At 50.7% G+C, this 19,300-nt stretch overlaps 1 protein-coding gene across 1 annotated transcript in view; it reads right to left on the bottom strand.

The window, feature by feature from the left end:
• The window catches only part of DCTD (dCMP deaminase), a 79,474-nt gene that overhangs the window by 7,388 nt on the left and 52,786 nt on the right, over nucleotides 1-19,300 (bottom strand). Inside the window, exons 3-5 of the mRNA XM_037128830.2 lie at nucleotides 14,377-14,418; nucleotides 14,135-14,250; nucleotides 13,715-13,850 (exon numbers count right to left, since the gene is read on the bottom strand). Coding sequence (XP_036984725.1) covers nucleotides 13,715-13,850; nucleotides 14,135-14,242 — 244 coding nt within the window. The 5' untranslated portion in view covers nucleotides 14,243-14,250; nucleotides 14,377-14,418. The remainder of the gene's footprint in view (nucleotides 1-13,714; nucleotides 13,851-14,134; nucleotides 14,251-14,376; nucleotides 14,419-19,300) is intronic.

Here is a 19,300-nt window from a genome sequence, read left to right as displayed (position 1 = left end):
TCCTGGCCTTGCCCTCCTCACCTGCGACAGAAGGCCACCCCGGGGTTCAGGCCCAGCTCTGCCACTTGTCCAGGGTAGTACCAAAAGCAATTTTAAAAAACACTAAGTATTCCAATTTTTAGCTTTTTCCTAAGAGTCCCAGTTTCCCTCCTCTATCTTCCAGCACAGCTCACCTTCTCCAAGACAGGCTCCGACCACAAAACGGGAGTCTCCTGCCCCATGGCCAATGGCAAGTCTCTTGACTCTGCAATGCATATCAAACCTCTAGTTTTTCTCTAAAACAACAATTTTTCAAACTGCAGGTCATGGAGTCAGCTTAGGGCGTCATAAACGACATTTGCCCGCTCTTTTTAATAAAAAGGGAAGGACTAAGATCAGAAAGCACCCACATGGCAAAGCTGGGTCCTGCACCTCACAACTGTCCCGTGTGTGTGTGTGTGTGTGTGTAAAACTAGGTTTGCCGAGTTGTCGTGTAAAAAAAAGTTTCAGAAACACCACTCTGTGGGAACCCATGGACCTCTATAATACCCTAGTCATGTTTACAACCAACTTCTTTTCTAAATGGCCCTAATTTGTAGCATCTGCCCATTTCAGTGGTGTAAATACGCCCACACAGCGAATCTCAAGCTCCCAACAGCATGACGGGGAACTGGGAAGAGGCTCGTACACCTGCCCCGCTGAGCTGGTCCCGGCACACCCCTGGACGGCCTCATCTTCACCTAAACCCAGAGCCTCTCTGGCTGCAGTCTGCTGCACCCTGTTATTACTCTCCACCCAAACTCTCCCAGGAGGACCAGAGTCTTTGGGGTCCACCTTTTCTATGGGTCCTTTATGCTCTCACTTCCTGGGCACACCCCAAGCTTCAGTCCTGCTCAAGAATTCATCCCTCCCTAGATTCTCAGATAGCAGACCTAGCTGCAAAACGCTGAAGTCTACATTTCTAACCCCAATGTCCCATCTTCTCCTCGGGTCTTTTTGTTGGGTGTCCCAAGTCATCTCCCTAACCCTTCTGACTACAAAACAGCGAGAAATTAAAGAATATGTGTATCTTTTTCTAGTTATGCTGCACTGGAATACATGCAGCAAGAGCTACAAATACAAGTGCAAAAACCAGCCGAGGAGGGTGGGTCTCACTATGGCTTAGAGATGCGCACAGTTTTCATGTTCATAGTAGGAATAAGGGCCCAGCACTGCAAAGACACAGTGTCTAGGACATAATTCAACGAGGGAGTTAAAATGTCAAAAAAGGGCAAATTTTCCAACTATTTATGTAGACTTACTCACCACTGGCTAGGCAATAAGCCCAAGTCTCCGAACACTACGAGTATAATTTAAACACCAGCAATGACACAAAACTCTTTAATTATTCTCAACCTTGTTTAAGAGGGAAGATATCAAATGCTGAAAATATCAGATTAACACTTGTAAAGTTCTTCGCTGCCAGAAGGAACACCTCTGTTTCAGGTAATTATAAGACAATTCATATGCTTTGGTCCTTTTTTTTCCTTTTCTATTACTAACTGTCAGAATGCAGAACTGTATTAACCCTGGACCATGGAAAAGAGATTGTATAATTAGAAAACTGTATTTTTCAAATGCCCTCTTACCGGGGCTTGATTAATCCTTACTGTCTTGTGTAGGCGGTTCTCTACCGGTTTGACAAATTAACAGGATATATTCCATCCTTGCTTAGATTTAGATTTAAGAGATTCAACATTTTATAAATGTGACTTTCATCTCATGTGATATCAGACTAATACAATATCTATTTTAGACAACCCTATTTTTAAGGTTACTTTAATAGGTTTCTAAAAACCCTCTAATCATGCTCAACAGATGCTAACTGCTGCACCAGTGACTCGGCAGGAAGGTGTGACACAGCCCACCACTGACCTTCAGGTGCTCCCAGCCCCTGATGGGAAAGGCTGAGGCCTGAGAAAATGTAAGTCTCAAGTCCAAGTGAAGAAACTCTCCAGATGATATAAAACTCCTGATTTTTAGTGGTGTCGAACTTCAAGACAAGGACCTCCTCGGGCCTGAGGGGTACTTGGCCAGGGCCGAACTGAGACTCGGGAGTCTGGAGTGGCAGCTTGGCTGGGGGGTCAGGTTAGAGGGCCGAACCAGGAGCACCTGTCGCCACTTAGCCAGGACCTGCACCACCTTCTGCCAGCACGCTCCAGGCTGCAATGCACAAGCCTCAGGACACCTCTGGGGAAACAGTGCCACCTCTGACCCTGACAGGGGGACCGGGGAAGCTCTCAGGCCGCACAGCCACCACGTTCAAGGCACAGACAGTTCGGCTCACTGACAAGACAGAGGCCAGGGCTCCAGAGCCCGGGAGCATCTGCTCACGGCCTTGTGGAGTAAAGAGGTGAGAAGCATCACCCGGCAATTAACAACTGACATAAAATGGGTACCCAAGTTCAAGGTCGACCTGTGCATTTTTAAAAAGAACTCGATGTTAATGTTTATAAGCTAGTCTATTTCTATTCTGATGGCAAAGCCTTTGTCATCACTTCTTGAAATGGAGGTCTCAGTGTTTTCCGTTCTGGGATCCTACAGGTACCAGAGCCGCTAAATGCGGGCACACCTCTCGGAGCAGGGGCAGCCCCTCCTTGGCCCGGGGCCTCACAGACGCCGGATGGATACACACTGGAGCACGGGGGCAGGAAGGGGCATGCACTTTCTCCCCTCAGATCCATTTAGGGAACTTTCACAGCTTCGGAAGCGAAAATGGAATTTCAAGGACTAATTTCTTCAGTATTGAACGATATCCTGACAGAGCCTCATAAGTCACCGCCAGTTTCCAAAGTACCTGCCCTTCAGATTGGTAATTTAACGAGGGAGCAGCCTCTGAATTTAAGCCCCTCCAACCCACCACCACCTCGAGCACCCTCCCTGGTAATAAAATGTCTGTCATTACAGCTACCCCAAACCCCAAAGTGAACATTTCTAGAACTGGCCCCAAACAATACCCGTCCTCCATCTGGTCTCCCCTCTAAGAAGTGTCCACAACTGTAAAGTAGCAACTGAACTCATTATCAGGGTCTCCAAAGGACCTGACACACAGGTGGGGCGGGGCAGAGGCGACTCGGAAACCAGCATCACAGCGGTCCTCTAGGGCAACCCTGAGCAGCCTCTGCTCCCCACCCCTTGCCCCCAGGGACCCTCCACCATAGTCTGCCCTCCTGACAACTTCATGGCACGCACCAAAGCCTGCTTCATCCTCACAGATCCTCAGTACAGAAGAGCCTCCCCTGTACTGGGCTGCAACCAGAAGAGAAAGGGGCTTAGAACTGGAGACGGTTCCTACATAGTGGTGAGACCCTGCTGTGACATCCCCAGCCTCAGCACAGCGCTCACAGGGCAGCGGCTGCAGGGACGGGCAGGCAGGTGACAGTCAGCCGTGCTCAGAAATAACTGAGAGCCCCATGAAAGCCGAGGGCACTGAGGAGGTAGGCCCTCAGCAGAGGAAAAGGGTTGGGAACACGTCCAGGAAACAAGGGGTTAAATGCACTCTCTGCAGTAGGTGGAGAACTGAATGTGCAGGTAGTATTGGTCCTATAGGAAAATATATTTGGATTATCAATGGCTTTTCAGAACAGAGGGAGTTTAAACTTCTGCCTCCGCAAGGATTCGAGTCCCAGGCTCGCTCAGCTACAAATGCTGCTGGGAATGACAACGCCCTCCCTTCCTGCCTCCCGAGGTGACAAGGAAGAGCACATGGGAAAAATGGCCGGAAAAAGCTTCACGAACTAGAAAAAATTCTGCGGATGAAGCCCTTGCTCTCAACACTCAGACCCAGGCTGGTTTTCCAAGAGCAGCCTCACCTCATCCCAGTGGGTCCTGCCTGTGAGGAACAGCTGGGGAGTCAGGGGCAGGGGCTTCCTGGGGCAGCTGATGGGGGACCGCACTTCTACCCACCCCCCCCCCGAGAAGCATGCCCAACCACACCACCCCCTGTGCTCAGAACCCGACCCCACGGCCCTGGCCCCTCATCCTGCACACAGCTGATGCCCTTTCTACTCAGGAGATGAAGTAACAGCCCGCCACCTCCTGGCACTGAGGGTCAGTGGGGAGATGTTTATACTACAGCACCAGTGTGCACGGGAAACTGAAAACAGGGAACAATGACAAAGCGAAGGAAGCCACTCTGTGCTTGGAAAACGTCTGGCCAGTTCTGTTCCCGCCCTGTGCCCAGGGAGGGGTCTCTGTTAGAAGGAAAGGCGTGGGGAGGGGTTCTGGCCAAAGCTGGGGACTGAGGGAGGAAGAGGAACTTCCAACGGAAAAAGCAGCCAGGCCTTCCCTGATCCTCCAGGTGATGCCCTGCCCGCTGATGGCCTGTCCCCACAGGTGTCCACCCCGTCTGTAGCCCTGGAACCAAGCCCCTGGTGGGGCTTGTCGGAACACACCCGGTCCTCGGAGCCATCCCTCAGCTCTGCCTCCCCAGCTGCGAGTCTGTGACCCTCTGTCTTAGGAAGCCTCCATCTCCCGGCCTGAGAAATGGAGAGAAGGAGGCCCGCCTCCGAGAACAGCCACAGACTAGCATCTGTGGAGAGCGGAGCGCAGGAGGAGGACCGCACACGTGCCCTGCCCCCACACTGGGCTGCAAGGCTCTGCCCAGCAGAGAACAGACATTTCTGTCCCCTCTCTCCCCTCCTCTGGTGCCCACCCCCTGTCCCCGTCCATGCTGCTTCTTGCTAAGGCTGCTGGCAACAGCTCACGGCACCCACGGGAGCCACTTAGCCCCAGTGGTGGTGCTTAGGGCTAAAGAGATTTCTGACTGTGGTGGTTCCATTATTGATAATAAAGCCCCCAGAACTGTAATTCCACTGCTCCCCTATGTGCTCGGGGCACACAGTCAGGTCAGAGGCGGAGGATGTGGAAGTACCGTGTTTCTTCCACGGGTGAGCCATGTCCAACCCCCTTCCTACTGTTCCTGGAGGCCCAGAGTGCGCTAAAAGGAGCCCCAACTGAACAGAACACTGATCGCGGTTTGACAGCCTTGTAACTGCAGACCCACAGGAGAAAGACTCGCGGCTTCTCTCTCGTGTTGACAGCGGGTGCAGGGCGAGGCGACGCCTTGAGAGGTGAGCACTGGAGACGGAGTCGGGGCGCGCGCTCCATTCATTCCAGCTCCACAGGGGGCGCTCCCACCACAGAAAAACGGGGAGAAGGTGACCTCACTTGGGACTCGGAGGAGGGCAGCTCCCAGCACTGCCCTACATTCCTAGGACCTCTCTCCACCTCCCCCGATAATCTCTTGTCCTTCTCCCCAGCGTCCACGCTCGCTCACCCCGCTTCAGCTGACAACCCTTCACTGCCACCGCGTCACGGGTGGTACCCCACCTGCGACTCCACAGCCTGTGTGTCAGCTGCCCTCACCCTACCTGGGGTCGCTATGACGAATCAGTGTGCCACCCCCAGCTCATGTCCAACATGACTTTGCCTCGTCCCCTTTTTTGTTTGTCCATCTCTCTCTCTCTCTACTGGATCATTCCCATCAGCAAACAAACGTCTGCTGCAAAAACTAACCAATCACCACCAAGCACCAGGTTCTCCCCTCCTCCAGACCACAGGACCCTTTCTCTTCGCCCCGCCTCCCCTTCCAGCCGCCCCGCCCCCGGCCCGTGCTCTCATCACAAACATCGCAAACCTGGTCTATCAACACCTTCCCACTTCCTTCCGCTCCTGCTTCCACTGGCTCCAGGCGGCGTCCCGACATTGCCACCCTGAGGGAGTTAATCGGGGCGGCGCCCAGTGACCTCCGTGTTACTAACCCCACGGGCGCGTCAGTCCCCAGAGACCCTGGGCAGCCTGAGACACCGCTGGCTGCGCCCTCCTTCCTGCCCCGCCACCTTGTGCTCCACAGCGTCCCCTGCTGTGCTCCGGGATCAGGCCACGCCCAGCCTTTGCACCCTCTCCACGGCACTGACATCACCCAAATGCCAAACAGGCAGAAGCTGAGGTGTCAGCCTACGCTCTTCCCCGCATTCCTGTACCCAACCCAACCAACTGCCACCCTTCCCAGGGGCGCTGGCCAACTCCCAAACTTCAGGGGCCCGAGCCCTCCTTGATCTTCCCCCAAGCCTAGATGCTTGGACAGGAACTTGTGGGGCAGTCCGTCTCCCTTCCCCCCTCATCACCCAGCCCCCTTGATGCTGTCTCCAAAATAGAGCCCCCATTCGCCCATCCTCTCCATCCCCAGCACGTTCACCCCTCCAAACCCACCCCCAACCCAGTCTGCAGCCAGACTCCCCACTTCCACTCCTGCTTCCAACAATCCATTTCCCACACACTGCCAACGCCATCCTTTCCATCCCAACCCCTGACCCTGCAGGCCCTCAAGGTCTCTTTTCTCTCCAGCTTCACCCGCTAACCTTGACCCAAATTCTTCCTCACCCCAGGGCACTCCTAGTGCCTACATCCTGCCCCAGGGCCTTCACCCAAAAGCAGGGCCCTTCCCCTGACCTTCCCATCCCTGAGCACCTCACATCCCAACTCAGCTGAGGAGACCCACCCAGCTGCTCAGATCTCAGTTCAGAAGTCACCTCCTCGGAAGGGAGCATTGGATACCATGTTTCACCACTGTCTACCTCCTCCCCTCTCAGGCTGCACCCTCCCAGAAAACCGCGCCACCAGACACTGCACTCACCCCTGCAGAGTGCCGGGCACAGAACACACATGAGAGATGCCCCGTTTGCTGAGTGAATGAATGACGACCGGTGGACGACCTCCGGGAAGTGGGATGCATTATAGCATTAGTTATTATTTTTGAAAAGGAAGCAAGAAGACTCAGATAACTCGAGAACGCCCCCATCACCAACAGACGACTCCCACTGATGGAACTGATGACTCATTAGTATTTATTTCAATCCCTAAGAAGTTACAACTCACTCACAGAGGGGAAAAAAGCCGACAATGAGGAATTCTGCTTCCCCTTTTTCACCTAAACTCAAACTTAATGACATTTTGAACAAAGCCTTTTAATTGCAGAATTTAAAAATTCATGCTCAGTTATCATATCCAATATTTCAGATTTACTATGGCATCGATCATGTGAAAGAAGCACAGAGATGAAATTCACACCTCCGCTCCTTGCCTGGCACCTGCCTTCCAACGGCTGAGCAGGGGGTGGCCGCCTCTTGCCCTAATGCCCTGCTTTCCCCCGACGTCCTCCATTTACCCCTGGATTTACTTACTCCCATTCATTCCCGATGCCAGGCAGGCATCCTTGTCTCCAGAAACATCATCACACTGACCAGTTCACCACAGGATACAGGATTCTGAAACTCCTTGCTTTCTACTTGGTTCTAGAACAGCTTCTTGTCTCCAAAGAGTTCTACGTGCTTCTTCTAGTCCTACATCCTCTCGTTCTTAGAAAGGGGTCTCTTTCTTCACTGTTCTCCACTAACCATTTGTTCATCCAACATCTTCTAATCTCTATGGGGAAACTTACACTCCCCAGCCGCCCCTCCTTCTTAGGTGTGCATCTGTGTCTGGTTTATGTCCATCTTACAAAGGGAGCAGAATTGAATCTCTGAGGAGGGCAGGAATGACGCCCTTGTCCACTGATTTGTCCACATGCTCAGAGCCACATTCTCTGGGTCACTGTTACCCACAGATTTCACAGCTCTGAACCTTCACCCAAGACGCTTTTTAGAACTCCATTAAAAGCCCCTAGACAGAGAAACGCTGCCCAAATCCGATGCAACCAAAGCTGTATTGTTTCATATTTTTCCTTAGAATGCTAGGAGTCCTCCAGTGACCATTTATTTTATAAAGACATTGAGAAACAAAAAGCAGGTCCTGAATCCAACTACCCCAGGCTTGACCACTGGGCATAAACACGACCCCCTGGGACCCAGGGTCCGGAGGAGGGCTGGTCCAGAGCCCTTCCCTTGAAGCTGGCCCTTGCGGTTTTAAGCAGTGTGGGGGTTTTCTTAGCTGATCTGCATCTTAAAGACACGTACAGTCCCGTGCAAACAGGAAACAAAAGCCCTAAGAGGTGGGAGTAAAAATCAGTATAAATAGCTGCAAAAACTCTGGAACCAGGTTCTAATGCACATTTCAGGGAGCAAATAACATTACCTGTACCACTTTAGTACCCGTATTAACAAAGCTTATGAAAGAGCGATTCTCGGGAAAACGTCAAAGCAAAACTAGTAATTAAGACCAATTTCAGAGAAGATCGGTTGGAATCCTATTAATTGATCAATAGAATAGAGACCACGAGGCGCCCTGCTCTCAGGGGGTCCCTGCATGGTGACCCTGAGTGTCCAAGCAAAGATTTACTGGACTTAAAAAAATTAAAGTTACCTTTATCATCAGAAATGTCCTTTTGCATTCAGGTCATCACTGTGCCCACATTCTATGATCTAAAGTAGGTGGGCTGTGGCCCCGAAATTTTACTGGGGCGACTGATTTCTCAACAAACCCATTCTTTTGAGGGACGGGACAAAGATCACTTTGGCCACTTCTGATCATCAACCTGGGAATCACTAGCCTTGAATTACTTCATGTTTTATTACAAACAGCCACGCAGTACACGGGCTCTTCACGGAACAGAGACAAATCTGTCTTTTCACAGGTAGGTCTGACCCCACTGGTGAGCACCTCAGCATCTCCGGCATCTGCTCTCCAGAGCAAGGGACTGTTACAGTACATCCTTCCAAGAAACTGCGTAAGACAGGAATCTCTAGCTCTTCAAAAATAATTAGCCCTCAAGCTATAGATTAAAATACATAAAAATCAAATAAATTAACCAAAAAAATCATTATTTATTGTTTTCTGGAAACTGTTTATAAATAATTACACCTGAAAGTGAAATATGCTTATGTCACACTGGTTAACATTTTTTTGGGGGGGGAGCCTCATGTATAAGCCGCCATGTTGCCCTGTTTATCTGAAACATCTCACAGTAGAATCTGAGTTTGCTTCTCGATTCATAAAAATCATCTACTTTCTATCCTTCCTATACACTTGCTCAATGGTTTTCCATTGATTAGTTATTTTGTACAAAGCCCCTCATTTGACCCACTGCCCGGCCACAACTCCTAGCTGGCCAGGCAGCAGAGGGACGGTGGGAAGCTAAACATGACATCAGAATTCTGCAGGAAAAGAAATAGAAGTCACCAAACCCCCCCGCGTCTGCCTAACAAAGCCAGAGGGCGTTCCATTCCAGCTGGCTGAAGGAATGATTCGGATCTTAAGTACTAAGAAGTTCTTAAAAGATGTGAGGAAGTCAGAGCTTAAGAAGGGTCAGCCTTCTAACTTCTTGACAAATCAGCTTCTCAAGACACCGTCTAGATCTTCTAGATGCCAAAGAGATGTATCACCTGCATGGCAGTCAGGAAAAAGCCGGGGTTCAAGGGGGTGAGGTGACCAGCTAAGCAGTCCCTGAACCGACATCTACGCATGCTCTGCAAGATGCTGGCTCGGAAAGAGAAAGACTACATTTAAATATAACCTCAAAGGAGCAGTGCCACACACTGGCAGAACGGTTTCAAGTTGCCCTGCTGAGTTCTCACCTTGACTAACTCCAGCATCTTCGTCCCCAGCATGACAGGCTTGCTGGAGTGTCCCTGCCGAAACAGGAGCCCACGCGGGGAAGAGGCCCATGTGTCCATTCTGCGTGACACACCTGCGGTGTGGCTACCACCCGCCCTCGGGACAGTAAGGTCACGGTCCCGTCCACGACAGAGAAAAGTGATGCCAAAGGCAATGCAATCCTGGCTTCTCAAATCCCTGGATGGAGAGAAGGCCACGTGTTCCCCACCAGCCCCGACCCACGGGAAACAGCGCGCCACGAAGATGCACGCAGGCCAGCGGAGCGCAATGAGCGCGGTGTTAGAAACGCTAACTTCAGCGGTGGCTTTGGCAATGAAAGAAGCTGCTGCTCCTCCAGCTCCTGGCTGCAAACCACTCACCAAAATGGGCTACAAAAACCCAGGGAAAGCAAGGTACCTGAATCACTGGGGGTATTTTACCTCCATTTTATAAACATGGTATTTTGATTAAACACGCCTTACGCCAATGAATTTCACCAAGAGAAAGGAACTGACAATGTCAGCCGATCATCCCGGGTTTCACCACCACCCCCTTATAAAGTAAGAAGCTCCCAAAGTTTTTTTCAATGCTAAATTAGATAAATCTGCTGCTTCCCGATTTAATTGTCATTCGTGTGAAAAGGTGTCACTGTAACAATGCTGACTTCTTCCTGCCACTTAACGTTACTGACATCGCGCCATCTTTTGGATTTTTCGGGAAGAGGATGAGATAAAGAGCAGTTTCTTTGGCAGGGGAAATTTTCATTATCCATGTTAATACCACATTATGATCAAACCGTTTCGTGAAGTTTTGATCCCAAAGCTGGAAGAACAGAAACACCCTTTTAAAAGTTTCTCTCCAGAGACACAGCCGGGAGACGCTCTGTCTCCTATTATGTTACGAGCATTCAGGCCCTCCTCCTTTCCGCAAAGTGTCAATCAAGACGAACGACTTCTGCTCGTACAGAAGGAACACGGAACATTAAGTTGTGTACACTATCGCTGAACTCAAACTTACCCAGGCCCACTTGGAGCTCCCCTTTGGAGAAGTGTTAGAGCCAGCCACGCCCAAATGGCTCTCCGCCTAATGCGAGGTGCAGGCCTACCCACCAGCACTTGACCTCTGGAGAGTTACTGCGTCTACGCCTCCATTCACTCAGGCGCACCAGGAGCAGAAAAGAGGTGGCCCGCTGAGCTAGGATCCAGGCAACACTTCAGAAAAACTGCTCAGGGCAGACACAGTGGGTAGCAAACTGTGCTAAGCTTGGGACTAGAAGGTGTCACCCTGCCGGTGTGGCATCCCAGAAGTGCCTTTATGCTCTGGGGCCGTAAAAGGATAGGGCAGACTTGGGCCCTGTGGGCACAGAACCCCAAGGACCTCTGAAGCGGTGTCAGGGGGTGCAGGGCCACAGGCTGGGTGAACCCCAAGCCTGGTACATAATACACTTCCCCAAACACACCTGAATGCTGTTGAATAAAAGCAATATTACTTTATTACTTTAAAGACGAGTGTGACTGCTATCAAGTAGCTTTTTGTCATCCCAGATTTTCTTACTCACAAACAAAACCCCCCCAAAACTAAGTTAAACCAGAGCCTGACGTAGGTGGGGGTCCAGATGTTTTCTGAGAGGGTCCCCATAAGTTCAGAGGAATTGACGAGTCATGGGTCTGGAGTTCTGGATAATCTCCAAAGCTCCTTGACGGCAACTTAGATGTCACCATCGTTCTCCCCGACACGGCAGCTGGTTACGTCAGTGATCGAAGCCAGGGTCAAGCCTCCCCAGTTCCAGACCCTAGCACTTCCTGTTTTAAGTTTGGAGTCTTCAAACAGGAGTAAAAAGGGTCTGCATCTTTCATCCACGATCACCAAACATCTCTAGCACAGCCAAGGCCACCGAACCTGGCGCCACGCTGCCGGCCGAAACCCTCGGGAAAGACAGGACTGAGCGTGCAGGGTAGAGCCAGCCATCGTTACCTGGACGGAAAGCCCGCCCCTGTGTGTCTGAGGGCGGCAGTAATACTAAATGCCTTTTAAGAACCATTTAATGCCTTCTATGACTTTTATGGTACATCAAATCACAAGCTTACTCTCATGAAAGAAAATTGTCTACATTCCAACACAGCTACCTGTAAAATGAATAATTGATAAGCAAGGGTAAAGAGCTTTGAAAACCTAGAGGTATCATATGGATAAAAAGAAATAATGCAGAAAACATCAGTGAGGCTGGACCAATGCCTGTGTGGGGTTTTATTATTTTTATTATTATTATTATTATTATTATTATTATTATTATTATTATCATTCCTTCTGGACAGAAGCTCTGAAAGGTACCCTTTCTAACTATAGACAAAGGGCAGTGTCTCAGAACAAACAAAATCTGCCACTTGAGAGCTTCCGGGACACTGGAAAGCTGGGGGTTGAGAAGGTGCTACCAGCCATCTGCCTGGGGCTCACAGTGACTGAGGACCACACAGGTCCCCCTGGGTAGCTGCAACGGGGACCCCTCTATGGCAGTCCAGCCACAGACCGACACCCTGAGAATTCCTGCCCATGGAGGTTCAGCACAGGGACCAAGGTTTCCCTGTCTGGACCCTGGGAAGCAACGAGAGTGGCAGTCACACATTTCAGTGCCCTCCTGAACTAGCGGACCCTTTCATTCTGCAACTTTACACGGGACCCTGGAAATGGGCACTGTGAAAAACTACCTTTGCACGCGCCCACAAACAACTAATCACTCCCCTTCTTTCTTACCATCAAAAGCTTATGATCAAATCAGATGGCAGAAAGTTCCTAAAACATGTGAGCCCCTTTTTCAGTTCACCAGCTCCCCTCAGCTGGAAAGCAGAGGCTAAGCAGACAGCTGTACTTTCTCCCGGCTGGGGCCTCACTCTGCCTGCTCCCACAAGGGACTCATCTGACTATGAAATCCCCTTAATCCCTGAACTGCGTTTTACTCCCTGAAAACCCTGAGTGCTTTGTGTTCTCCCCATGCTCGTGCCACTATTCCTTCCCCACTGCAGGGCACCTTTTTTTTTTTTTCCCCAAAAGAGAGCAGTTGCTTGAAGCAGCTTACAAAGAAATGGATGGGGTTTATTTCAGATGATCAAGGTCATTAGTAAACTATGGAAATTAGGCTAACTGGAGACTTGGAATTCTTCAGGGAAAAAGAACCCAGAGGAAAGCCTACAAGGGCAGAGTGGACAGAGCGAAAGGACTTCCTCCATCGCACTCGGAACCCCGCCTCCGAAGGCACGCTCTTCCCCACAGGATGGCCTTAGTCCACCTGACTTCCACCAGAGCTGGCCCGTTCATTTCCAGATGTAAATACAGGCCCTAACTTTATGAAAAATCAACAACCGCACATGCAGCCCAGTCTGCCCCTTCTACAGCATGAGTTACAAAATCTCCAGGGAATTATAGGGAAAGTAAAGCTATAGCTTGTCTCTCCCAGATATTCTCTCAAGGGATTCTGCCTGGGGCTCAGATAGGTAGCAAATTATAGGAGGCATCCTTCCCTGACTTAAAGACAAAAAACAGACGGCAGGGCCAAAGGTGGCCAGTCCCGCCCATCTGGCTTGTGGTCTGTCCACGCCCACTCTGCGACTGCGGAGACTCCGGAGACTCCGGAACAGGAGGAGGCTACAGCATCATCCATCTCCCGTGGTCCAGCTCCCAGTCTGTTTCCTGCTTCCCAGAAATAAGCCTGCGCCAGATGTCCAGGGTAGGCAGAGGGGCTGACTGAGCCCTGTTTCTCATCACAGCTAAGCCCCGGCCAGGGCTTGATTAGCTGGCTCTGCTTCCAGGAAGCAAAGAAACCTGCAGCACCATCACTCGCAGTCCTCAGCCAGGGGAGGTGGCCCTCTGCCCAGAAGCCAGACACCATTGCCTGGCAGGTCACCAGTGAAGCTCACCAAGTGCACTGCAGGCAGCAGAGCCCTGGACCCTGGGGCCAGGCTGCGTGACCACCATCAGGATTCCATTCACTGGCTCTCTTTGGAACTTCCAGGATAGGGACAGGCAACTGGGGTAGTTTGGTAAGATTTTTTTTTTTCTTTCCAGCTGTTGGTGACTGAAAAGGGGAAAGGTGCCTTCTCACCCACTGTGGTATGTAAGCAATCACCAGGGCTCTGCCACTTAGCAGAAGGCAACACAAAGCATGTCCTACCGTAAGGGTATTTGGTGTCCAGCTTCCTCTCCGCCGTCCTCCTCCAAGGCAAGAGGTCATCGCTGCACCCGTTTGGCATGCCATTGTACCCGATGCCCACGATCTTGTTTTCTGCATTCACGATGCAGGCTCCGACCTGCAGGGAAACATGAGCAAAGACTTGGTGACTTGGAGCGCCTTGTCTTCTCCTAGAGAGATGGTAAATGAAACCAGACGCCTGCAGACCTCTCAAAGGACACACAGCGTCTGGGGGAGGGGGGCTGAGAGCTCTGTCTCCTTGCTTGTTTTCCATGGCAGTTCCCACAAGCCAAAGAAAGAGCACCCCTGGCCCCAGAGCAGGTACTGGAGACACCTGATGATTGTCACAGGAAGACGTGAGCAGGTAGGGGCACAGCACATTCTCCTGGAAAGCACATGTACCTGGGAATTTGGATCTTTGCTTCTCTGTGCCGATAAGAAGGCTACCGCCATGAAATACTCAGGCCATTCCAAGTAGTCCTCGCGTTTCTTGCAGGGGATGGAGCTCATGGCTGGATCTAGAAGGAAAACAACACAACAGCAGGGGAGAAAAGCATTCAGGCGAGCCAGCCCCCCCAATCCGCCCCACCCCGACCACATTCGAACTGTGCATCGCTGAACTCAGAAACTTCAGTTACACTTACCAGTCAGAAATCACAGAACATGGACTCCGGATGGTCTCTGGTCTTTAGAAAAAACAATTAAGAAATTAAATTACTATTTCAAAAGTTTCAATTCAGAACACAGAGCTTCACATTCCCAAATATTATATCTATTTACTACTTTAGCACAGGATATCTTAAAATGTCTGCCCTAAATTGTTCTCATCCCTCAGCCCCATCCCTCATAAAATGGAGCCAGCACGAGCAGGAAGGAAAAAAGAGAACATTTTTTGGATCGTATAACATATTTCAGACAGTGTTGAAGGTTATATACATAACCTTACTACAACCTCCTTGCTAGCTAAGGTAGATGGTGGCACCCCATCTTAGAGACTGTGAGAACTTGGATAACTTGCCCTGAATCACACCCAGTTATATTACCTTGCCAGGTGAACTTTACTTGGCATTGCCCCAATGCAGACCTTAACTGGATTAATTTGTCCCTTCCCTTTCCCCTTAGTTTCCCCAGATAGGGCAGATCAAATCAGGAAAGCTCCAGCAGAGTAGGGGAGGGGCCCTTTCAAGGTCAAGGAAGGAGGTCAACCCAAGAACGGGGTGAATCTCATCACTGAGAAGTCTGGAGAACGCCCAGACATCTGGGCCAGAGAAAGGTGAGCACTGCCCCAGCGCCTGAGACTGGGATGCACGGACAGGTGGGGCCCGGAACCAGCATTACCCAATGATTACGTGGCCCAAATTCTGAGACGCCTGTAAAGCCCCCTTAACAGAAAGCCATGCCAGACTGGACCTGTTTACCACCGGGCTAAAGGGCTGGCATCCTTATCGCTGCAGAGTGCCAGGGGGAGAGGAAGGAGAGGCGGGAAAGGAATTTACCCTCCACCAGCCCTTCCACTGAAGTCTGGGTTAATGCTCCCAGGTGCCCCGAACCCAGCTGCAGAAACAGAGAAGGGATCCGTCCAGGGAGGTACCCCTAGCTCCCCACCGAGACAGAACCCAAGCTCCTCCCACCCCCTCCATTCCGATCCCAGGACGGAACCACGCACCCCCACCGAACCCGCGGGCGCCAGAAGTACTACACTGTCTCAGAGTCCCGCATCTACTCTCTTGTCGGCTCCCCACCCAAGCTGGAAAGCCTCCCACAGGCCACGCTGCCCGCCACGGAGTTAGCCGAGCCGGCTTCACCGAGAGCAGGGCAGCCCTGTGTTTCGTGCCCCGCCCCCCAGCCCGCTTGCAAGCCCCGCGCCCCGCGCTCCAGCCGCCCCACGTGGCGCGCGGTCCGTGTCCCCAGCCCAACCCCGCTCCGCGACCTGCAGGCAGAGGTGGGTTCCCGCTGCACGCGGGAAGGAAGTCGGGAGCAGAGGCGGGGCCGCCGCGTGGCCGGAAGATAGCGGCTAGGAAAACGGCGCGCTCCGGGGAGGGGGCCGGACCAGGCGGCGCCCGCCTAGCGCTGACGCCTTGGCTTCCCGGATCTAGTTGCAAAGTTAGGTCGCTCAGCCAGTGGTCTAGCCGGTGACCTGCAGATTTTGCTTCTGACTTTGCGCTGTAGGCGGCGGGGGCCCCGCCTACGTGAGTCCCGGGGTCCCGGAACCTCTGCGGCATTCGTGGACCCCGGGTGGCGCAGGGAGGACCCGCTTGCGCGCTTGGAGAATCCGACTTAATAATTGTTGCATTTTTCAGTTCTCTGAATCTGAGGGTTGGGTTGTTCCTGTTGTTGGTGAGGTTTTTTTTTCCTTCCCCACCTGAATGTACCGTCAACTACAAGCTCTCACAATAATTATGAATATGTAATGTGTGAATAAAAGAAGATCTGAACGAGTCTGGTGCAATAAAACCGCAGAGGCAGGAAGTGAGGAGACTTGGTTGGGGCCCTGCAATGGGCCAGGCCCACTGCGAGGCTTTGCTCTGTCCTCGCGGGGAACACTGACCCCTAGCAGCAGCTTCGCAGTTTTATGCTGGACTGGACGCTCTGCCTCGGAGATACATTTGCATCTGTGCTGTGCATGACCAGTTTACCGTTTCCACTCAAATTTTGTGGAAGGGCCTGAAATGTGTGCTGAAGCCTGCCCCCTGCCCTGCGCAACCTCCACTGCCTTGCACACCTGTCCTGGTAGTCTCCTGATAACATTTGCCAGCTATAAAACTGTGCTTATTTTGTTACAGTTGTTTGAACGATCAGAACGTGGCCCAGGTCAAAAAGAAAGACCTTCAGTGATATATCTAAAGTCATACGCCCCAAGGAGCTAAATCTGGTTTTCTTGAACTTCATTATTTTATTAAGACGTCTAGCTCCTAAGTCTGGTAGAACACCGGTTCCGGCACAGAGACTGACAAATGCACCCCTTGTTTTGCACGCAGGGCTGGAGGAGACAGCCAGCACTCCATAAATAATAGCTGCTGTAATAATCACACATCTGATTGGCACATCCCAGATCTGAGCCACTAATCCAAACAAAAGCTTGCAAACTATATTAATTTAGCCTAACACAGGAAGAATGATGAGCACAAACAGTTGGTTCTATCTAATTTCTCACTGCAGCAGACACATCATTCTTCATCTCCGTGGTCCGGCCTGTAGATTCAATAATTAAATTATGTACTGCAGTTGGTGGGTGCCGGGAAAGCGAAGGAGAAAAATACTTCATCGTTAACGATAGATTTTTTTTTCCTTGATCAGACTCGGGCTTGAAAGAGCTACGTAGATTAAAATGATGATTTTTAATGTCACGTTAACTTTGCTCGGCTGTCTTGTTGCCACTGAACTGTATTATATGCTCTGCTCCTGTCCCCCGCCCCCTCCCTAATCCATCCAGTGGTCTCAGTCACGGTCGAGTACAGTGTTGGAGTCTTCACAGGTCCATTCCTCTTCTTACCACTCCAACCGATACATCACCCACTGCTGCTGGGCCTTGGACCACAACATCGTTAAGCTTCCTTCCTTCCTCTGCGCCGGGAGGCCTGTCATGCATAATTTAGTTACTTCTCATCATTCTCCATTCTGGTCAACCCACACACTCCCCTCCGCCATAAATCCAGGGTCCTGCTTGCTGCAAGCACATTGCCCTGGCTGATCCTGCCGTTCGCTGAACGTCTCCCATCTGATAGGATGACATCATGCTCAGTACAGAAAACCATCCAGATTCTCAATTATCGGGCACCAATAGCAACCCAGGTGGTCAAGGGGAGGAAATGCATTTCTTGGTTTATCTTGCTCGTTAACACCTTGTAACTCCAAAGCGCGGAGGTAGGTGTTAAATCTCTCCTGTTCATACCTTGTGTTTTGGTCTGTAATTAAGGATCTTTCCCCCCCGAAACACAGGCATAGACTCACTGTGTTTTCAGCCGTATCAAGAGCCAGGGGCAGGGCTCTCCACAGGGGAGGACGCAGCCAGACATTTGCAAGTACTGTTGTCTTAGGCGTTGGCTTGGCTCCCTTTTTACAGGTCCAAAGTTACCTCTGTCTGATCTGTGACACAACCTGGGATACATTTCAGGGCCTCGAGGGTGGGGGGGTCTGGATTAAAAAGGCAGAAGTCAAGGGAAGATTCTTTTGGGCTGTCTCACCGCTTCTCCCACAGACTCTGCTCGCCCAGGAAAGGCTGGGACTTGAATCTGGAACTGAGGGAGGGGCTCTGGATGTTTGGCTGTCCATCAAGTTTGTCGTGGGAGAAAGAACACAGGCCTTGAAGCCCAACTAGACTTGGAATTCTAATTCCACTTCTTACCACCCAAGGGACCTTCAGAAGGTGGCTACATTCTTGGAGTCTTTGTTCCCTCATCTGTAAATCAAGAAGAGTCATTCATTCGATAATTTCTTATTCATTCTCTATGTGCTCGGTGCTGTGAGTAACAGCAGTGAAGCAAATAAACCAGTTCTTGCCCCCGTGGGGCTTATGCCCCACACCCCCATCTCAGATAAATGCTGAATGAAGACACCATCCTGCTGGTTCAGTGAACACAGTAAGTGTCGTTAGAAGATAAATCACCTCGTGGAAGAGCTTTGCCCCGAATCCAGTGGTTGTCAGGACCAAAAACTTCTTTTCTTAGCCCAACAACTGTACTTTGAGGCGAAGTAACACCTTCACTGTTTTTCAAAGGAATACTTGTTTCTGTTTCCATGCAGGAGTTTAAATAGAGATAAATCTTATTTTTTAAGATTGTATTAATTTACTTTTAGAGAGAAGGGGAGGGAGAGAAATGTTAGAGGGTTGCCTCTCAAATGCACCACAACCAGGGACCAAACCTGCAAACCAGGCCTGTGCCCTGACTGGGAATTGAACCTGTGACCTTTTGCTCTGCAAGGCAATGACCAACCAACTGATAAGGGCCTGACTCGATGATCTGCTACGACGAAAAAGAAGCCAGTGAAAATTCTAGAAAAAAAATTAAGAATATGGTCTTGTCACTATACTTTTATGTGTTTCAACATAAGGACAGCAGTTTGTGTTCGGTGAAAGATACGCAGACTGCAAATGGACATGACAGAATATTCCTAGCAAAAAATAAAATTCAAGATGCCTGCACAGGATCTGTGTTAGGAGTTGAGGGCCCCTGTGGTCTTTATCATTACAATCAATCTTCCAAATGACAATGAAGATCAATGAGGAAATGGTAACAGGGTGTATGCATAGAACTGGTACATTGCTGTTGTATATCAATCAATACCTGTTGACTGAATAAAGGAATTAATAGACAATCACTGCTTTCTGCCAATGCATAAAGAGAAGTCTTTATCTGTAAATTGTGATTCTCCCTCTGAATCTGCTTCCTTTTTCTCCTTGCGCTGAAGGGATCTGGAAAGACATTGGATGGGGCAGACACGGGGGCTGCTGGGTCAAGAACCAAAGACAAGCAGAGCTGTTTTTGAGACGTGTGCGATCTCTCACGCTTAGGAGCCCAGTCTTGGCCGGCAAATAGCATCGCTCGCACCAGAACGGAGGGCGGCTGG

The sequence above is a fragment of the Artibeus jamaicensis genome, unplaced genomic scaffold (genome assembly GCF_021234435.1).
Source record: "Artibeus jamaicensis isolate MK-2021 breed Jamaican fruit bat unplaced genomic scaffold, CSHL_Jam_final scaffold_833, whole genome shotgun sequence".
Taxonomy (NCBI): Eukaryota; Metazoa; Chordata; class Mammalia; order Chiroptera; family Phyllostomidae; genus Artibeus; species Artibeus jamaicensis.
This window is presented reverse-complemented; position numbering and strand designations above follow the sequence as displayed.